The sequence below is a fragment of the Mixophyes fleayi genome, chromosome 5, assembly GCF_038048845.1.
Source record: "Mixophyes fleayi isolate aMixFle1 chromosome 5, aMixFle1.hap1, whole genome shotgun sequence".
Taxonomy (NCBI): Eukaryota; Metazoa; Chordata; class Amphibia; order Anura; family Limnodynastidae; genus Mixophyes; species Mixophyes fleayi.
In genome coordinates, this window is record NC_134406.1 from 60,119,595 (window position 1) to 60,139,117 (window position 19,523).

The window sequence follows — 19,523 nt, forward strand, 5'->3', positions numbered from 1 at the left end:
CGTGGCAGGGAGAACAGACTGGATTAAAACAGCTGCAGTCGGAAGGACATTTATTTTGTTTTCTTTTGAGTCCGTGGTTTGCAGATATTTTTCTACAACTTGGCCTCATTTAATTTTACAATGTAAAAGGATATTGATAAACCAATCATCGCTGATGCAAAACAAATTTCTATTTTATCTCAATTACTTTTTGACAACAGCATAGGTCAGGATAGTTTAATAACTACACACTTCAACAAAGACAAATATTTCAATAACCTAATTAACAGACAACATAAGCACTGCATTGTTTTCAAAGTAGAGAGCAAAAAAGGTGTCTACATTCAAAATAAAGAGTACTCAGAACATTTTAAATATCCGATAGAAATATATATCTCTATATCTATCTCAGATAACTGTTTAAATATGTAAAAGTCACCAAGAAATGGCCCCAATAATAAAATTCCATTGTATACACAATTGTACACAAGCTGCAGTATTCTCCACAATATGTCCTAGGTAATAAAATATGAACAACAGCCCCAAAAATTATTTTGTATCCTCTTCTAGACCAAGGATTCTTAATCTTTGGGTCTCGTCCCAACACATAGATAGCCAAGCCAATTGCACTGTTTGTCCACAGGTTATAAACCTTTTTTTATACTATAAACAAATGCACTAATTATTAAAGGTTATCCATCATACAGTTTAGAAACTTCTATCAATAATATAAACCAAGCCGAATTGTAAAGTTATTAACACACATACCATTAGTGAGAAATCCAGATATAAAACTGTGCCCCTGCCACTCTGTCTAGCACCTCTTGCTTTAATTGTTTAGGCCAGGGTTTCCCAAACCCAGTCCTCAGGGCTCCCCAACTGTGCAGGTTTTCTGGATCACATGTGACATAATTAGGACCACCTGTGGATCTGTTACAATGTGTCAGTCAGTAATGAATACACCTGTGCTCCAGCAAGGAGATATGGGAAACCTGCACTGTTGGGGAGCCCTGAGAACTGGGTTTGGGAAACCCTGGTTTAGGCATTAAATAAATTAGCTAAAAGCTGTGAGATGAAGCTAATGTGACACTCATGTGATCATTCAGAGCCAATCAGGAAGCTATAGAACTTCTACAGTTTGTTTATGCAACAGAAAGTTTCTCTGGTGTGGGGATACTCAAATATACCTGCCCAGAAGATGGCTTGCTGCCTGAGGGCATGTACCTGCCCAGAAGATGGCTTGCTGCCTGAGGGCATGTACCTGCCCAGAAGATGGCTTGCTGCCTGAGGGCATGTACCTGCCCAGAAGATGGCTTGCTGCCTGAGGGCATGTACCTGCCCAGAGGATGGCTTGCTGCCTGGGGGCATGTACCTGCCCAGAAGATGGCTTGCTGCCTGAGGGCATGTAAATGGTAGGCATGCAATATGGAATAAATTCATTGGCTTTACCATGCAATGTAATGTGTATTTGGTTATATGTATCAGATTAAATATGTAGTAGCCGTATATAGGCGACAGTAAAGAAATTTTATTATTTTGTGAATTATGTTCTACATATTTTAATTTAGCAATAATATATTTAATTTGCATGCAACAGTACAGTATTGCTACAATATTTAACTCTAGCTGATTCTTGAAGCTGATCACATACATAATAAGGCTAATGGGAGAAAGATTAGGAACCTCCATCTTTTGCCTTTATCCCAGATAAACCGGAGCAATGCTAGGTCTTTGGCTGGGTGAGAGACCTACTATTTTCTTCTTTAAATACAATATTTTCCCTGCATGATTTGCAACACTAAATTATATCTTACATTTCAGAAGAGACATGGAACAGAAAGTGGGAAGGGGGAAGAAAGATTATTGATCTAATTTATTCATAAAGAGCTAAAACATTTCACAGCACTGTACAATAATGGAAACGTTTCACGAACAATAAACATGAAAAAGACTCTTGCACATAGGAGCTTACACAGTACTTCCCAATTATCCTTCCACGTGCCCCTTGTCTAACCAACTGCAGTACACAAGGTCTTTCAAGTAGATGTTGTAGTACCAAGAAAGAGTACTTATGTTCAAGCGAGAACACTCAAGGCAAAGTCAGTATGGTGCTCGTAGACATGTTAACAAAGAAATACTACTGGGAAAACTTTACAGAGATGTAAGTATAACTCCAAAAACATCTCTCTACTTTGTACAAATCAAACATTTCCAGCAACACTACAGAACAAAAGAAAAACTAAGCCCATACATAAAGGCCCCGTGACATTTTCTGGAAAAATTAGGACTTAATGCACAGACAGAAACTTGCAGGGGGTTTATCTCTCTCCCACCGACCAGGGTAACTGCAGTAGTTACAGGACAGGAAAGAGGGGAGTAGAGTCAGCTGGGCTGAGTAGGAATAAGACCAAAACCTGGACTGGAGGAAAACAAATTAGTGGCCCTCTCCTCCTTGCAATTATTCCTAAATTCCAGGCACAGAAAGGAGGGTTTTACCAAAAGTCAAAATGTTAAGATACGCCCTCTTTTATAACCTATTTTGGGTCGAAATGTGGAAAATTGACCCAAATGGCCCATTTTGAAAATTTAACCCCTTTCATATCTTTAAGTAGAGTGCACTTTTTAGTAGAGTGCATTCAAGCCCTTACTTCTACTGCAGCCTTTTGGATCTTTGGTTGAGCCTAGGCATGGTCTGTCCCCAAAGCTGCATTATCTTGTCTTCAGCAGTGGTTTAAACAGGGTATAAAGCCCAAAGTTATTGAGATATGATATCCGTTCAAACTCAATGGTGTTGAGTTTGTATGATGTAGTAGATGCTATTATGATTATTTAGCCATACCCAATCATATAAAATAGTTATTTTAAATTATTATGTTTTATTTGCTGCAGGGGGTGAAGGAATAATCTGCTGCCATGGACAGGAACAGCATTTATACTAAAACTAGGAGTGTGCATAAACATATTTGAAAATTTTCTTCTAAAGAAGCCAAGCAGGATCGCCGTGGGGAAACGTGATTTTTTTTATCTGCTGGGCAAGGGTAAGATAAGGGTGATATAGGTAGACGTTCACTAATCTTTTTACAATTTACTGTATTCTTATCACCAGTATATAGTCAGTCCTTACAGACAGGTAAAACTGCGCACCTGTCCTAATCATATCTATCTAGGGGAGGTGGGTGGTGTCAGACTCAGGAAGGGAAGACACTGTTGTGACATTGGTCTATCAGGATATAGTTGAGGAGAAGCTTAAAGTAATAAAGGTTAGTATCTCCTGTGGGCGGGATGATCTATGCTGGAGAAGCTGGCCGATCTCATAGACAAATGGTCTGTGATACAATAGTGCTAGGGATTGCCAAGGGGATATTGGGTGTTTATGTAACTCTTGTTTGCTGCCCTGACAATATAACAAAATGCTGTTACACCCGAAAACACTTTGTGAGCGTCATCTTGGAGAAGCCGGTCACAATATATAAACATTTTTCATCAACATTGACTATGTTTAATTTAAACCCAAGTAATTATGTCTCTTAGCTTACTATTTCATTAATCCTTTTAGTCCCTAAATGGAATATGATAGCTCCTTATTGAGATGTCTGTCTCAGTTGCCCTTTCTTGCATTAGAATTATAGTGAAAGCCCCTGTTAAACGTTCCACTCTTACAGAATATATAAATCTCATAATCAAAGTGAGTCTATATTCAATAAACATCAATTGTTTTAATAAGAGTGTCTTTTGGAGTCTCAATTATTGAAAATCCTATAATTGTGCAATATGTTTGGTGATAAAATAGCCCTGTATGTTCACCTGACCAGAAACCATTCCCTGCGTTTCTCTACCTACTCTTACATCCGAACCTTCTCAGTCACAGGCCCTTCCGTTGCCTTAGCTCCCCCTACTATCCTTTCCTCCCTCACTCTTCTCTTACAATCCTACATGGTAATCAGCTGTCCCTCAATGCAGTTTTAATTTGGTGTTCTCGGTGGCTCCGGCCACAACCTTCCATCTCTTCATGCTCCTCACACAGTAGAATCAGATGACAAGTATTGCAGATGCCGATTGGTCAAGGTGGAGGAGCACCGGGAGGCGTGAGCCCAACATGATCAGGTTCTGTTCCAATACAGACACAGGCCGCCAACCGTTTTTACGCCAGTTATTTACGTTTAGTTGATATCAAGTTAAAAACTGTGATTACGTTGTTTAAGTACATAAACACATGTAGAGTTCTTTTTTTTTAACAAGGTCTTATTACACACATACTATATGTCCACTTATCCCTAACTGATAATGACATCTAGCAGATGTATCCTGCAGGGTGCTACATCTTCCCAAGTAATAAACCAATCAATGTATTTAATAATCTCATTTATGATAAACTTTTTGTACCCTTGGTGTGAATCGCTACAGACTACAAAATAACTACCGCTACACAATAACACATTAAATTTTTTTTTTTTTTTTTATAAAATACACACCTGATTCCAAGATTCATCGTCTCTGCGGTACCAATCATGCTAATAGCTAAAAGCATGTTGTTACAAATTTTTGCTGCCTAAAAATAAAATTATAACAGCTGTTAACATGGGAAACAGAAACATACTTCAACAACTAAAAGCAGGGCTTTCCTCTCCTGCTGCTCAGCTTCAATCACAGCTGCCTGGTTTGAAATAAGACAATGGCTTGGCTGGAGGAATGCAAACACTGAAGTGCAGTAAGCATGGCCACATGCTGATTGACTTCAAGCCAGAGATGTCTTTGAGGTGTCTATATTAGGATGAGTCAACCAAAAATCAACTTCTGCATGTCATATATTTACTAGAAAACTTTAATAAAATCCAATTAATTTCGAGGAAAAATACAAAAGCTAAATGGACAGAGCAAAGAGCATTTTGGATAAACAAATATACACTTGGGAACTTTATATAAAGAGTAGTTGATGCTTATTTCCAATTGAAGTGAATATCTACAGTATCTCATGTCTGGTGTAGAATGACATGTAACAAAGTGTTTCTCTAGCGATTATCAATTGTTGATTTACTGGGTAATTCCACACAAAACTGAAAATTCAGTATTGGGTTGAATTCTAGAAGTATATTATCAAGGAGTCTTACTAATTGGGGTCTAGCATTCTACGCGATTCTCCAGGTCCTGAGGTACAGCAATGCTCTCTTTGCGAGGAAGACTTATCATACAGTCAGTGTATTGTCAATCAACAACAATCTGCCTGCAGGAGTGAGGAGAGTGTCACCGGTCCGCTGCAGACCCGTCGGATCTGGTGGAACGCCAGAACCAAAGTAATATTGTGTAGCGCCACCCACAACTGACTGAACTCTTTACCATAATTTCAATCTATAAAACATACCTGTCCTGTTCCAACTTCTCCACAGTAGACCACATTGGCTCCCATACATGTCAAAAGCTCTTTAGCAGCATCAAATTCTTGCTCAACTCCACCAACCATAAACGTGAGGTTTCCAGATCTGGCAGCACCAACACCTGACAGAAGACAGAAGACAGAAAGTTTCTCAGGTTTGTTTTTATATTAAAGCCTAGACTGTTTCAATTGTTTGATTCATTTTGTTATAATGACCCTACATTGGATACCTACTTATCTGAACTATGATATGATTAAGGAAACTAGGCTGGAGATTAAAATGTCCCTCTCAGTATACTGTAAATGCTGCTTCTGATTAGCCAGGAAGTTGGGTCTACCAGCTCTCACAGTCTGTTCTTCTCCGTCTGTCAGATGCTGGTGGTCTAAGACTGCAATTACCCAGAAATAATAGGGATTCAGGGACGCTTGTGAAAGGAGGGGATTGAACCTCTTTAAATCAGGGAGTAAGAATTGAAATCAGTTGATAAAGATAGGCGCATTAGATTTGCATTTAAGTTCATGGGCCAGAGACATCTTTCTCTCATAGTATATCTTACCTGCTGTTTGTGAAAAAAATGATATACATACATATATATATATATATATATATATATATATATATATATATATATATATATATACATATATATATACATATATATATATATATATATATATATATATATATATATATATATACACATATACATATATATATACATATACATATATATATATACACACACACACACACACACACACACACACACACACACATATACATACACAACTCTGATACCTTATCCCTTACTGTTAGCTTTCACAATTGCTCAAATATATAGAGCTTGAGGATTACATTTAGCTACTATACAAAACTTCACTGCTCTCCAATACCATTATAAGGGGCGAATTCAATATGGCTGCGTTATTCTAGGAATAACACGGCCTGCACACTATTACCATTACTACGGTAAAAGTGCTCAGTCTTACAGTTAATACGGTAATTTTAACGCTGGTTTTTACTCGCAGCCCTCAGGGCCGTGAGCAAAAATTTGGGTTAACATAAGCGTATTAATAGCAATACAATTAGCGCAGTACTACTCCTACACCAACGTGGCTGAATTGATTCGGTCATTAAGTGTTGGGAGTCCTCAGCCTTTTATTATATTGAGCTGGGAATTCCTCATTCCAGGAGAAACCAGTTATTCTTTATGTATTTTTTTATTTATTTTTTACGCCAATTTTTATTGCAACTTTTTCAAAAGTATATGGGGGTACAGAAAGAAAAAAAGGGGAAGGAGGGTCAATCCAAGGGGAAATACATGGGGGACCCCCACATGGGGGGAGGAGTCACTCAAGTGAAACAACCCTATAATATCAACAGTATTTATACAGAAAAGAAGAACAATGATTGCACAGCAAGACGTACTGTCCGACATTACGGCAGTCTGAAAATATTCATGGTATAACAGGAGTGCAGGGGGGTGTAACATAGTCTTTCTTTATGTATTTTAAAACAACCATAATGTCTGACTGGTCTAGCTCTTCCCTCTCATTTATATCCTTGAACGTAGAAAAGGAGATGAAGCAGACAGATTAGCACATGTTAATTAATTTGACAGGATTAGGTTATAAAATAAAATATTTACTAAGTAGAATATTGCTAAATACTCTTATTGCTTGAGAAGGTATTTGAAGCGCCAAATGTTGTTTTACAGTCTCTCCGCTTCCTTTCAGTTCACACTACTTGACTGAGAAAAACAGCCCATTAATTACTGGCAATGATACTTTACTGATCCTTTAGCTGTGTTTACCCACAGTGAAAAATAATGAATTCAAGTAATCCTGTGATATGACCTGAAACAAATTAAGATGACAATTCAAGCCAGATCTTACAAACAAAACCAAGTATTATCCATCATAGGTCAACAGCTTTTTATCTAGATTACAGGCCGCTAAATAGTTACAGAGAGCCATTTATTAGACCTAAATTAATGCTGACAATGGCTCTCAGCTGGTTAATTTTTTGACAGCTGCACTCTCTCAGTTGTACAAACACTTAGGGTTGCAAATAGAAAAAAAAAAAAATTACTTAAGGAAAAAAAATGCAGTATAAAGAGCAATTAATCATTTTAGGAGTAGGAAGAACAAGAAAATTGATACTTTCTTTACCAGTGAATTTCATTTAGGTATTGCTACCGTTCCTTACTGGCAAGTATGAATAAAAATGTTTCCCCAAGTATACAATTAAAACATGGAAAGAAATCCAGACCTTCACAAATGAGACCTTGGGGGTTTATGGGCACTGTAAGAATAGAGAGAACCACAGCAACAAAAAAATCTCTTATATCATAGGTTGTTTACTAAACTAAACTATTGACTAAGTGGTTTAGTAAACGACCTATGATATAACTATTGCCTCCAGTGTAGTGCTTGGAACTCTACTTATCCCCCTGGGGGCGATGATGAAATGAAAAAAAACAAATGGTCCCCAGCCTAATGTTAGGAGCCGTATCTGTCCCTTCACGTGCCTTAATGGATGGTGGAGGATAGGCAGTGTTCTGGCCCCCGACATATCTTCCTTCATCCGTTGCAAAGCGGAATTATGAACCTGAGATGTGGCTTCGAATTGAGTGCCCTGCAATAAACAGCAAAGAGCAGCAATGTCTGATGCAATTGCCAGCATGATTCAGCAATGACAAAGATAAACAGCTTGCCCTTAGAGGGACAAACCCCTATTGTCTTGGGGAGGGTCTTAAAGGCCGTGTCGGACTAGGGTATGAAGAGCTCACAGGGGTAGTGCAACGGTAGAGGCCCACCAGAGGGGGTGTGGCCAGCCACCATAGAGGCAAAACAAGACACTAGAGGGGGAGTGGCCAGCCCATGAAGGGCATGGCTAGCGGCTTAGTGTAGTATATAAAGAATGCAGTGTATACAAAGAGTGCATAGTCTAGGCCTCACCCCTTAGATCGGGACAAAGTCTTGCCCCACTAGAATCAGAACAGTTGGTAGACTGTCCTGCTCTCTCCTACCTGTTCTTGCAGCGTTCACTACCTGATGCTGCTGATGTATTAAGCTCAGTTGCTGTCTGGACCTTGGAATGTTGGGGTCCTGTTTTGAAAAAGGGATATGTACATTAAATATGGAAAGCCTAGCAATGAGGGCACACTCTAGCCCCCTTCCCCAACCAGTCACAACGTTAAATCAATAGCTCTCTACCCTTAGTGAGAATATACAGTGCCACCCCCAACCTTGGCTCCAAGGCAATTACCTTTGCTGCAGATCAGGGGTCTGCTAAAATCTAGTCAAGCCCAGGTGTGCCAATTGTGCATTTAGATAGAGATTTTATATTATATTACTAATAACAATGGAACCAACAAATAAACTTTCATATTATGCCACACAGTAGTGCCCCAGTTCAATTTATGTCACATTGTTCAATTTATGCCACAAACTATACTATGCCACACAGTAATGCCCCCAAATCATATTATGCCATACAGTAGTGTCCTAGTTCAATTTATGCCACAAATCATATTATGCCACAAATTAGGCCCCCAAACAATATTATGCCACAGAGTAGTACCCCCCAATTCATATTATGCCAAGAACAGGCTACCCAGCACAGGCTGCTACTACAGTTACCTCTCCGTGCGGGTCCTGGTGATCGCATTCTGGCCCCGCCACCTAGCTAAAGATGGTGGGGCCACCGGTCAGTGGGGCCTACCGGGTATTTCCCCGGGACCCCACCAGGTCAGTCAGACACTGTCCAGGCTCACCATGGAGTAATGTGAGGTCACTTGCGGGTAGAAATGATGGACCCCAGATGTGTAATTTAATGTAATTTCCAGGATTATTCCAAACCACTTTCCACTGGGATATGGGAAGGCTTAGAAACCTGTGGCTTTCAAGCTGTTTTGGAGCTACAAGTTGCATCATGCCCACTGCTGAGCCACAGTTTGCCTAAGCTTAGATTAAGGTTAATGTCCTCATTTGATATTTTAAGGTCTGTTTGGAGGCCAGCGTGAATCTCTATTCAATGAATGAAGCTTCTGCTCTACGACGGTTGCTGTTTAATTATTCTATCTATCCCTATTGCTCAAATTCAGCCCACTGCTTCCCTACAGCTTGACTCGAAACAAAGCCTCCACCCCACCCTAACTCCAAATCCTAGGAAGACACTTTACATACAATGGGAAATTTGTCCCCAGGAAACACTTGTTCCAGGGGTCCAATTTTCTCATGAGGAGTGTATACATTGATACGGATTTGGCAACCTCGCATAAAACCAAACTGATTTCAGCATACACACACACACATAGAAATAATGAGGTATACCCCTTTAAGTTCTATCCAGTTACCGCACTGTGATAAAATAATAAATTAAATTACTGCCTAAAAGAGATACAAAGCAGAAAAAGGTAATTGAGGGTAACCATGGGTGACCAATGCAGGAGGCATAGATACCATCAGGGGTATCTGCAGAGCTGACACAGAATCATAGCAGTGGGTTTGCACAAGCCTACCATGGAATTTGAGCAGTAAAGGAGGAGAAAGGATCTGCGCACCTCTGCAGTCCTCACTACTTATAAGAGAGGCAGAGTGAACGGAGATGAGAAATAGGGACTGATATTAAATGGCCTAAACAATCTAGAAAGAATTTAAAAAAAAAAGTACAGGTGAAGCCAAAGGGATAGAGAAATGGTCAGATAGAGGGGGGAAAAGAGAAGGGCTGAGAACAGGATGAGTAGACTGGGGAAAGTGAAAGCATAACAACAATAAAAATGGAGATAAAGAGTGATAGAAAATAAGGATAAAAACGGTAAAAGAAAAAGGGACTGAGCAGAAGTGCAAGTAGAGTGAGAGGAACACCGCAAAGGAGGCAACAAAGGGTGGTGGATAGCAAAAAAAATGGAGTGAGCAGATCAATAGTCCTTAGGAGATTAGAGAAGATAATTTCTTGCAAGGAAAAGTCAAAGTTGACATAGTATCAGACGGCATAGAGAGGAGAGTGAAGGATTAGGGTAATTGAGCAGTAAAGACCTCGGTGATGTTTGAAAGAAAAGTAGTTACTATAAAGGGTAAAGTTTAACAGAAATAAGAGTAGACTGAGAAAGGGACATAGTTAGTGGAAACGAAGTTCTCATAAATACAAAGTAATATAGGGAATAGAAAGTAGTTAGAATAGATTAGTCTAGGGATATTTAGACTACAACTTTATGGAGAAAACACTGAAGAGAACACACTACTAGGGCTGCACTTCACAGTGTGCACTTCTAAGAACCACATTCACAACCCATCCACAAATCAGAGAAGTGCTGAAACTTGCAGGCTGGCATATCACTCACACCATACACAAGAGACAGTGTCCCAATTTCAACGGGGCACGGTCAGTGAACGAGTTCTGAGAAGGATTAGGGCCTATACAAAAACAGAATGCTTTGCTTATAATTAAGAACTTGAAAACTTAAGGAGATGGTAAAGGTTTAATTAATCAAACATTTATTTTATTGAAGTGAAACTTCTTTGGTGGCACCTAGTAAAAAAAAAAAAAAAAAAACCCCAAAAAAAAACGTTTGTGGAGATGAAAGTTGTGTAATGGAAGTGATGTCATACACTTGCCTGGAACACTCTGCTTGAATCAGACACTATTCTAGAGCTAAGCAACATGTTACTCCACGCATCACATAGTTGGGAAGGTTAGTGCAAACAGAGATGCACACAAAGTACAGTCTCCATGCAAACTAAGTGTTTTATCACACACTAAAAACAAAATTGTGTCATCAAGTCTGTAACAGAAATGTGAATATACAGATGGATCTCAAACTATGTGTTTAGTTGTACATGGGGTAGCCAGTGTCTCCCCACTATAGAGGGTAAATCTATCTCAGGAAACCGTGAATAAGCTTCCAGGCAGCTCAGGGAAGGAAAGTCAACTCACAGAAGTGTAATATATGTACACACAACCTCTGTGCTATTGGATAGCTCAACACAAGAACAAGTGCTGTAATTGGATTCCAAGTGGTTGCAGGGTGAGATCTGGGAAGACCATGTAGTGAAGTAGTGAGAGATAGGGGTTACACTGACCTACTGCCATGTAGGGCTATATACTAGCCAACTAGCATACAGATTTACATAGTGAATTTAGCTATAATGTGTAACGCACAGCACATTACATCGGGCTTCTTTTTCAATAACTATATTTTTTTATTTTTTTTTAAAAGTGAAACTTCTTTGCTGGCCAAATCAAAATACATTTTAAATGACAAAGGGAAAGAAGTTCCACTTAAAATGCTCCTGCTTGGTACACACAAAACTTTTTCCGTTAATTCAAGTAATATAGTTTAAGAGAAATCAGTAACAATAAACTTCAGTGAACTTGATTAGTAAAAATTAGAGGCGATTAGCAAATGTAGATGTGATTATCTAGGTGAAGAGTGAGTAATGGTTAATATGCATTTATGTTTTCCCAAGTGACATGCATTGTGATGGTAACTTTAAACATACAAATACCCCCATTAACCAAAGTTAACAGAACAATATCCACCAAAGTGAACATATTCCCTTTATAGTTTAAATTCTTGATCACAGAACTCCAGCCAGTTTAGGTTGTGGTTGGCGAAATCCTCTGTAGAAGGGGTGAAGTCACAACCAATACCCCAACTACAGAGTACCACATAAATACACGGACCATGTACATTCACACATTATCTGTATAGCAGACAACACTTCAAATGACTTCGCAGGGACACAAACCACCATTATTACTCTTTGCGATCTTCTTGCGTTTATATAATGTGCTTTAAAAACGCACATAAATCATGGATACGCACCTCCGTATTCAACTACAAGTGGATCTGAAGAAAGGTCTCTTGTTGAATACTGTTCTAGGTAAGCTCTGCACTGGCAGACAATATACTGCAGGATACGTCCAATACAAATGTGGAAAATAAAGTAATCAGGATGCTATGTCTAATGTACATAAAATTTATTCTTAGAGTTGCTCTTGATTGCAAACACATGTTCTAGCATACAGACGTGGCCATTTTCACTATCACTCAGCATTTACATCTGACCTGTAGCAAGTTATATGACAGAAAACCACATGCTTTAGAGATGCCCAAAGCTTGAATCGGACACTGCTGTGTGCACTCGAGCTTAGCATGCCAGTACTGTACACTGTCTACGTGCATACGCCCCTTCCCCTTTCACCCATGAAATTGTAGCCTCTTAATTGCCCTTTGCACTCGAAAATAATCTTGCATACACTTTCGTTCTCTGCCGTATAGTTCCTTGTCCATGCGCAGTGCGTTTTCACGCAAAATACAGCAAGTATCAGCATTTATTAAGTTCCTTAATGAATGAGGCCCAGAATGTTTCCTTCTTCACATCCCTGCCCCAGTTGAGCTTCTAAAATAATTTCCCTACTACAGGCACACAGATCAGACACAGACAATTATTAAGCTAGGAGTATGTTTTTGGACAGTGAGAGGAAACGCACCTGGATTAAACACACGCTTCCGTGGGAGTAAAATACAAAACTCCATGTGGATTGTACCCTTAGCCCAAGGCGCCACTGTTGCACAAATTTAATTTTGCTTGTTTTCATAAACACAAAACTATGGCGGACAACAGAAACAAATTTGCACATAAAAACAACACATGCTATATAAAACATAGCACTAAATGTACGGGGGAGCCTCGTGACTTTTTGCTGCCCTGGGCTTTTCAAGTGAGTCCATGGTAAGAGAGTGAGACTTCCGACATTGGTGAGTTGCAGGTGAGCAGAGAGAACTTCAAACAAGAGGAGACCTGTTTAGAAGGGTTTGCTACTGGTCTACAAGCCATTCCTTCTGTTGTGACAGATAAGTGTACATTTATGTGGTATATACTCTGGTGTCATTCATGAGAGACTGAGTTATACATCTGTTCCACCTACCTAAGTTCAACATACATAGTACCCTAGAGAGGTACCAGAGCCCCATATACCTGGGAGAGTTTGCTAAAGACTGTACTAATCCTGGCCTACACCAACCCTTTTGTCTGCTATTATTTTAGCAATCTAATCTGAATTATCTACTGGTCATATGTAACCCAGGTTATCAACATACACCTGCACGAATGGTACAGAACTGTTTTTTTATATTGTTCATGGTTCGTGTGAGAGAGTGAAGCCTGGCATGATACTTAGTGGAGTGTAGGACGGGCAGTTCATAATGACAATCCTTAAGTTATACATTACCTGTGATTTATTGGTATCCTACACTGCATCTCAGCCAAATTACAGATTGCTTGTTTCAAGCAGTAATACGCAGGTTTGGATACACGAGAAACAGTGCTATAGGAATGGCTTTGCACAGCTGCCGGGCATAGTAAGAGATGTATGTGACCAGCTACACTTGTTACTGTCTGCCATAGCCAGGTGGGACCACAGATGTTGAAGCAACAATATCTGTGGGCAAAGTGGGGCCCTACTCATCACCCAACTTTGAATTCTGTACCGCTATCTACTGCTCTGGAATGATATGTCGCCGATTAGTGATAGCATTCAATGCACAGTGCTGCTGGACCATCAGGCACATGTCATACAGACATGTGTACATTGTGAAAACCTTTGAAGGGAGTTTATTTAATGTTGACCAAACTACTACTTATTGAGACTTTTAAGGACGCATCCCCCTCACAAAGTAAATGTCCATCACCAATCTTGTACTGGTCCATTCGCTTGCATTATTGTTTTTGGAAAATCAGCATTAATGGGTGTTTTAGCAGGCACCGATAACACACACTGAACCCCTGATTTCAACACCTGTGTGTGAACCCCAAGTCCCTAAGCATGTAGATAATCTCTCGGAGTCTTGTATGGAAGAGGAACATCTCCCTCCACACATGATATTTCCTTTTTTGCATACATTTCTGTAACCACACATCATGCTACACGCAAAACAACTCAGACAATATAACTTGATAACTATTTTCCTGTGGTACAGTACTGGTGATGTAGGTGTCAATCTCTCTTGGTTTTAGTGACAACTGTTACATATAGCCATAAATAAACAAAAGTTTAGTTTTTAACTGCATTAATGCATTGATGTATATACCTTGTAGAACACAAGGATTATACAACTCTCCAGAGAACATAAAGAGCAAATAGCAATGTGCCACCACATGTTTGCACTGCCGGTAATATCACAGGAAGGGTCATTCATTAACATTTTGTCATCCTGATTAGCCCAAAATTGAGGGTGAATGGACTGTACTATACTTTCGCCATCTGGAGACACGATTGTGTGCAATTATGTAAATAAATGTAGTCTACAACACAGTATACATTCTATTCATCTGTAAAATACTCAGTATGGCTCATTTACGTGCAATAGTTGCACTGAGCCACAGCAACCAATCAGAAATTAGCTTTTATCGGCCTAGTGTAAGCAGTGCCATAAATAGAAATTTTAGCAACTGGGGCAAGAAGGAAAACTGAAGCCCCCTAACCTGAACTGTAACCCAATAAACCCCAAATATTCATGTCCCTACACACCCCTTCAGCTTTGCACCCTGAACAATTGCCCCTCTCACACAGCCCTAGTTACAGCCCTGAGTGAAAGCCATGCCAGGGACCACCTTTGCTGTGTGTGTGGTCTAAAATGGACTGTGCTCCCCAATAATAACCTGATCTAAGTAAATTGGCTCATTATTGGACATGTTGGTAAATGTGGTGAGAAGATAACAGGAGTGATCGGCCAGCGATGTGTGTGGCTAATCTAGACATCAGTCCTAATGTGGCTAGCTGAAGGTAATGAAGCAAGTGTCTAATTGGTTACTATGGTTTATTTTAGCAGGTAGGTGTCATAATGCAAAATAAAAAAATGATAAGCAATGTTTTACACCTGCAGATATGAAGCAGCATACTTCTACTGCTGCTTACAAATGTATTATAAAATATAAATTCAGTACCCTTCACTAGCTTTATATAGTTTGTTTGTGACCAGCTAGATCAAGTTACATTAATTTCAATGGACCTGGATTTCACTAGCGTTTTATTTTTATATCTCCTATATGAAAATGCTACATGTAGCATTTGTGTTAGAAACTTTGCAACAGCCAGCGTGCCAGCAAAAACCAGATCCCATAGACATTAGCAATATGAATTCCCCACAGATATCTGCTGCTTTTTACAGACCCAAAACGCTGCTTCCAAAACGCAGGTGTGACACCAGCCTTAAGCATCAAAAGGAACCGTTTATGCTTGATGTTCAGAAATATACTGAATAAAGCATCCTGGAAAATACTACTTTTAACCCTGTGCCACCATAAACATTAAATCACTAGGTCTCCTGAAAGAGCAGATCTGCATTAACCAGACTCCCACAAAAAGAGAGCGCCAATGGCACCAGCCTAGCCTTCTAAACAGTCTTTAAAATGCAATTGTTCTAATCATTTTCTACAGATGCAGCCTCACAAGGGGCTGCTGTCACAGGGACCATTTACGACGTATTATGGTGTCTCTATTGTTTACCAGCGACATTCGCTAACCAGGCGACAGCTGGGACAGAAAGCTGCTACTCAAGGAACAATATAATCCTGTGAAAGCAATCAACAAATGTAAGGGTCTTAATTAACTTTACACTTTATCATGTTCAATTAGTTGTCCTTTTTTTTTAGCAGCGATTGCCATGCACAATCGGTTTAGAGCGTACCATGTTTGATTTGTAAGTGATCACAGTTTCTGCTGCACAGTCCATGTCAGATGCTCTCTGGGGTCTCAGTGACACAGACGAACGACTTGCACACATGCTCGGCAATGGGAGGATCTGGTTTAATATAAACCACCATAACATAATGCCTTGTTAACATGTCCTGGTCAATGTCCAGTATAGGAAATCAATCTCAGCACCAGTAATCAGATTTTTAAATTTTTAGAATCTGTAGACCTAAATTCCAAAAATAATTTAAGCCTTCTAAAACTGTATCAAATAGATAAATAAATCAAACAACTAGTATAGTGGATGCAGACATTGGTACTTCATTATTTTGTATTTTGTATAATTAGGTAAATGAAGATTAATTCAATGTTATAATACTAGAAGCACTATAGAATATGCTGGATAGAAATTTATACATACACATATATATATATTTATACATACACACACACAATCATAAAGTGTCCAAACTGTGTGTAAACGTTGGTAACTAGAGAGAACATTAGGCAGACAGACATATAAAGAGAGGTATGAAACAAGATGTGTTTTGTGACAATTGCTATATCAATCGCGCCATTCAACTCCAACAGTGACGCATTTCCCAAGTTTACTTAGCATTTATTTTTAAACCACCAGCATATTACGCTGCACTGTACATCGAGGAGGACGATACAAACCAATGACAGTCAACGACATGACAGAGAAGACAAAGATGTACTGGCCCAGGCGAGCGTATTTAAGAGGTGTGGGGACCACTTGTACATAAGGTAGTTGGTGCAACCTTTGTACTACGGAATCGCGTCTTTTGCCCTCAAAAAAATAGATAGACAGTCAGTGAAAAATAAAAGTTAATGTAACTATTCCTGCAGTCAGATGTGTAAAGGACTCATCTCCAATTAGCAGGCTAAGCAATAAGATTGTAATAAAAAGATTTTTCTTTGTTTAACTTTAAATGTTACTATATTAAAAATATGCTTTTAAAAATAAAGAATTTTGGCTACTGATATAGAAAAATTCTTTTTTTTAGGCCATAAAGAACAAGCTCCAGATATTACAGCTGTTGTACTGAAAACCTAATAATGAGTTAAGTTAAATTTTAAAGGAGGAAATTATGGGCTGTATACAAAAAACAGCTGAAACCTCAATACACAGCAGCAGAAAACATTAGTTTTCTGCAGACGATCTGCAGGGAGCAGGGAAGCGGTCGATAGATCCTTAAATTGGAAGCAATAGTCGTTCTTCTGTCCCAAGTTGGCAGCTGCTGCATTTGCAGACCTGGTTCATTATTTACCCATAATGACCATCAAGCTCCAGTCAAAGTCAGATCACAACAACTGTCAGCAACCCTTTTAATTAGCCTTGTTTGAATTCAGATAAATATCACAATAGCCGAGCTTCTGCTGAAAAAGCAACAGAATTCAGCAAGGGCCGTATTTATCTGCCATTGGAGCGCAAAGCATTGTGAAAACATTCAAAGGAAAGATGGATTGCTGTGATAGAGGAACATGCCACTTAACCAGTCTCTGTAAGTGGTAATACAGACTGTGGCACTGAGATTTGCTTCAGACTGGTGGGACAACGTTACACTTGGTGAGAGAGATCCTTAGACAAACTGAATTTCAAATTTACTCTGGTTGTGTGCAGAATGCAACAAGCGCATCCTGCTAGGACCACTAGGGCTATTTAAATTATAGGATGCTGTGGGCAAAAACCCATACTAACCAATAAGATTCGTACACTAGAAAAATAGAATATATGATTGGTTGCTGTGAGTTACAGCATCTAAGTGCAGACTGCAGCATTAATATATAAGCCTCATTGTTGGTTTATCTTACCTATAAGTGTCCAGTACCAACAACATCATTTGTCTATTGCAGCTGGAAAGTTCTCATTTCATAACCAGAAAAAAAAGGGAGAACTTTGTGTCATCGAGATTACATTTTATATTTTAAGATAGTGTGCAAAATCTTAAAACATATTTAATTGTATTGTTTTAGTTATAATTGTTTTGTTGTTCTTTACTTAACTGTGTTTTTTTTGTGTATGGAAATCCCTTACAATTTTGGCAAGCAACCACAAACGTACGGCCAGCAAGCTGTAGAGACTAAATTCTATACAAAACAAAGTGACTTGCGGTGTTTTCTTGTGGTTATGGTCAAAACAGCTGTCAATATAGGTACTGTGTAAAGCTCTGTATAGAGGTCAATGATTTCTAGTATAAACTATGCTCAGATTTAAAAGGACGACAGGTATAGGGTATGGTTGACTGTTTATACTTGGAATAAGTAAATATATATGGAGAAGTTGTACTAGTTCTGCATATATGTTAAACACTAAAAATAAAAAAAATCATACCATGCCAAAACGGAAGATTTTGACGTTTATATTTTTCTAAAACCTTGTTAAACAGTCTTCTACGCTCAATCATTTTAGGCTCCATTTAGTTTCTTCAAGACCAGAGTTGGAAGAAGTGGGGGAAGGCCCGAAGTACATTCCCCCTCAGTATCCAACTCTTGAAGATAAGAAGTTCCTAGTGAGTTGGAACAGCACCCACTCTTTCTGAATAGGAGGAAGCATTAAGCAGAAATACACATTTATGAGGTTAGGCCAGTGGATCCCAAATTCTTTCAGCTCAAGGCACCCTTAGGGTCTCCATAATTTTTTCAAGGCACCTCTAAGCCAAAATAATTACCAAGTAATCACCCGCCTTGTTTACCACTGGCCCTGGCTGCTGCACCCCTGTGAGATCGCCAAGGCACCCCAGGGAGCCTAGGTGCACAGTTTGGGAACCCCTGGGTTAGTCCTTTCGTGGTGAGGATCCATTTATTTTCTGCTGTGTGATTCCATTTAGTTTCATTCCTTAGATTGGCCACACATTTCAAGACAAATAGGAAAATATACTTATTTTTGAAGAATTAAGGCACAAATTGCAACAGGTTATGACTAGTCAAAGGATTAATAACAGATTCCTTTATCTTCTAGTTCTAGAAAACCCTTGTTCTGCATGGGAACTCCTTTGGTCATCCATCAGGTGGAAGTAGTTGTATGCTTTGTATTTCTCTTTGGCATCATGCTTGTAGCTGGACACAGCGCTAGGACACCCATTCCCTGTGTTCATAGCTGCTGCCACCAAGGAGTCTGTGGAGATCATCAAACAGTAACAGTTGCGCTCTCTGGGTGCCTAGTTATACTGCAGTATGAGGACACAGCGAGAAGGCTGCCCTTCTTATCTGATAAGCCACCATAAAAACATTTGTATATTTAAAAATAATTTCCCGTATTTTGCAGCCCCATAAACCATCCTGCCCAGGACAGCTGCCTCAGTTTGTCCCTTTATAGACACTCTCATGTCTGTCTATTTTAATTGGCTGTTTGATGGGGAGGTCGTTTTATGCCGAGGCTGGAATGACCTTGTCCAACATTTCTTTACATGCATATGCAGGAAAATATACCAAACTAGAGGAGTT

The 19,523-nt window shown here is 39.2% G+C and overlaps 1 protein-coding gene across 1 annotated transcript in view; it reads right to left on the reverse strand.

The window, feature by feature from the left end:
* HIBADH (3-hydroxyisobutyrate dehydrogenase) overlaps positions 1 to 19,523 on the reverse strand; it is an 89,958-nt gene that overhangs the window by 20,717 nt on the left and 49,718 nt on the right. Inside the window, exons 5-6 of the mRNA XM_075212275.1 lie at positions 5,339 to 5,472; positions 4,452 to 4,528 (exon numbers count right to left, since the gene is read on the reverse strand). Of these exons, the coding sequence (XP_075068376.1) occupies positions 4,452 to 4,528; positions 5,339 to 5,472 (211 nt within the window). The remainder of the gene's footprint in view (positions 1 to 4,451; positions 4,529 to 5,338; positions 5,473 to 19,523) is intronic.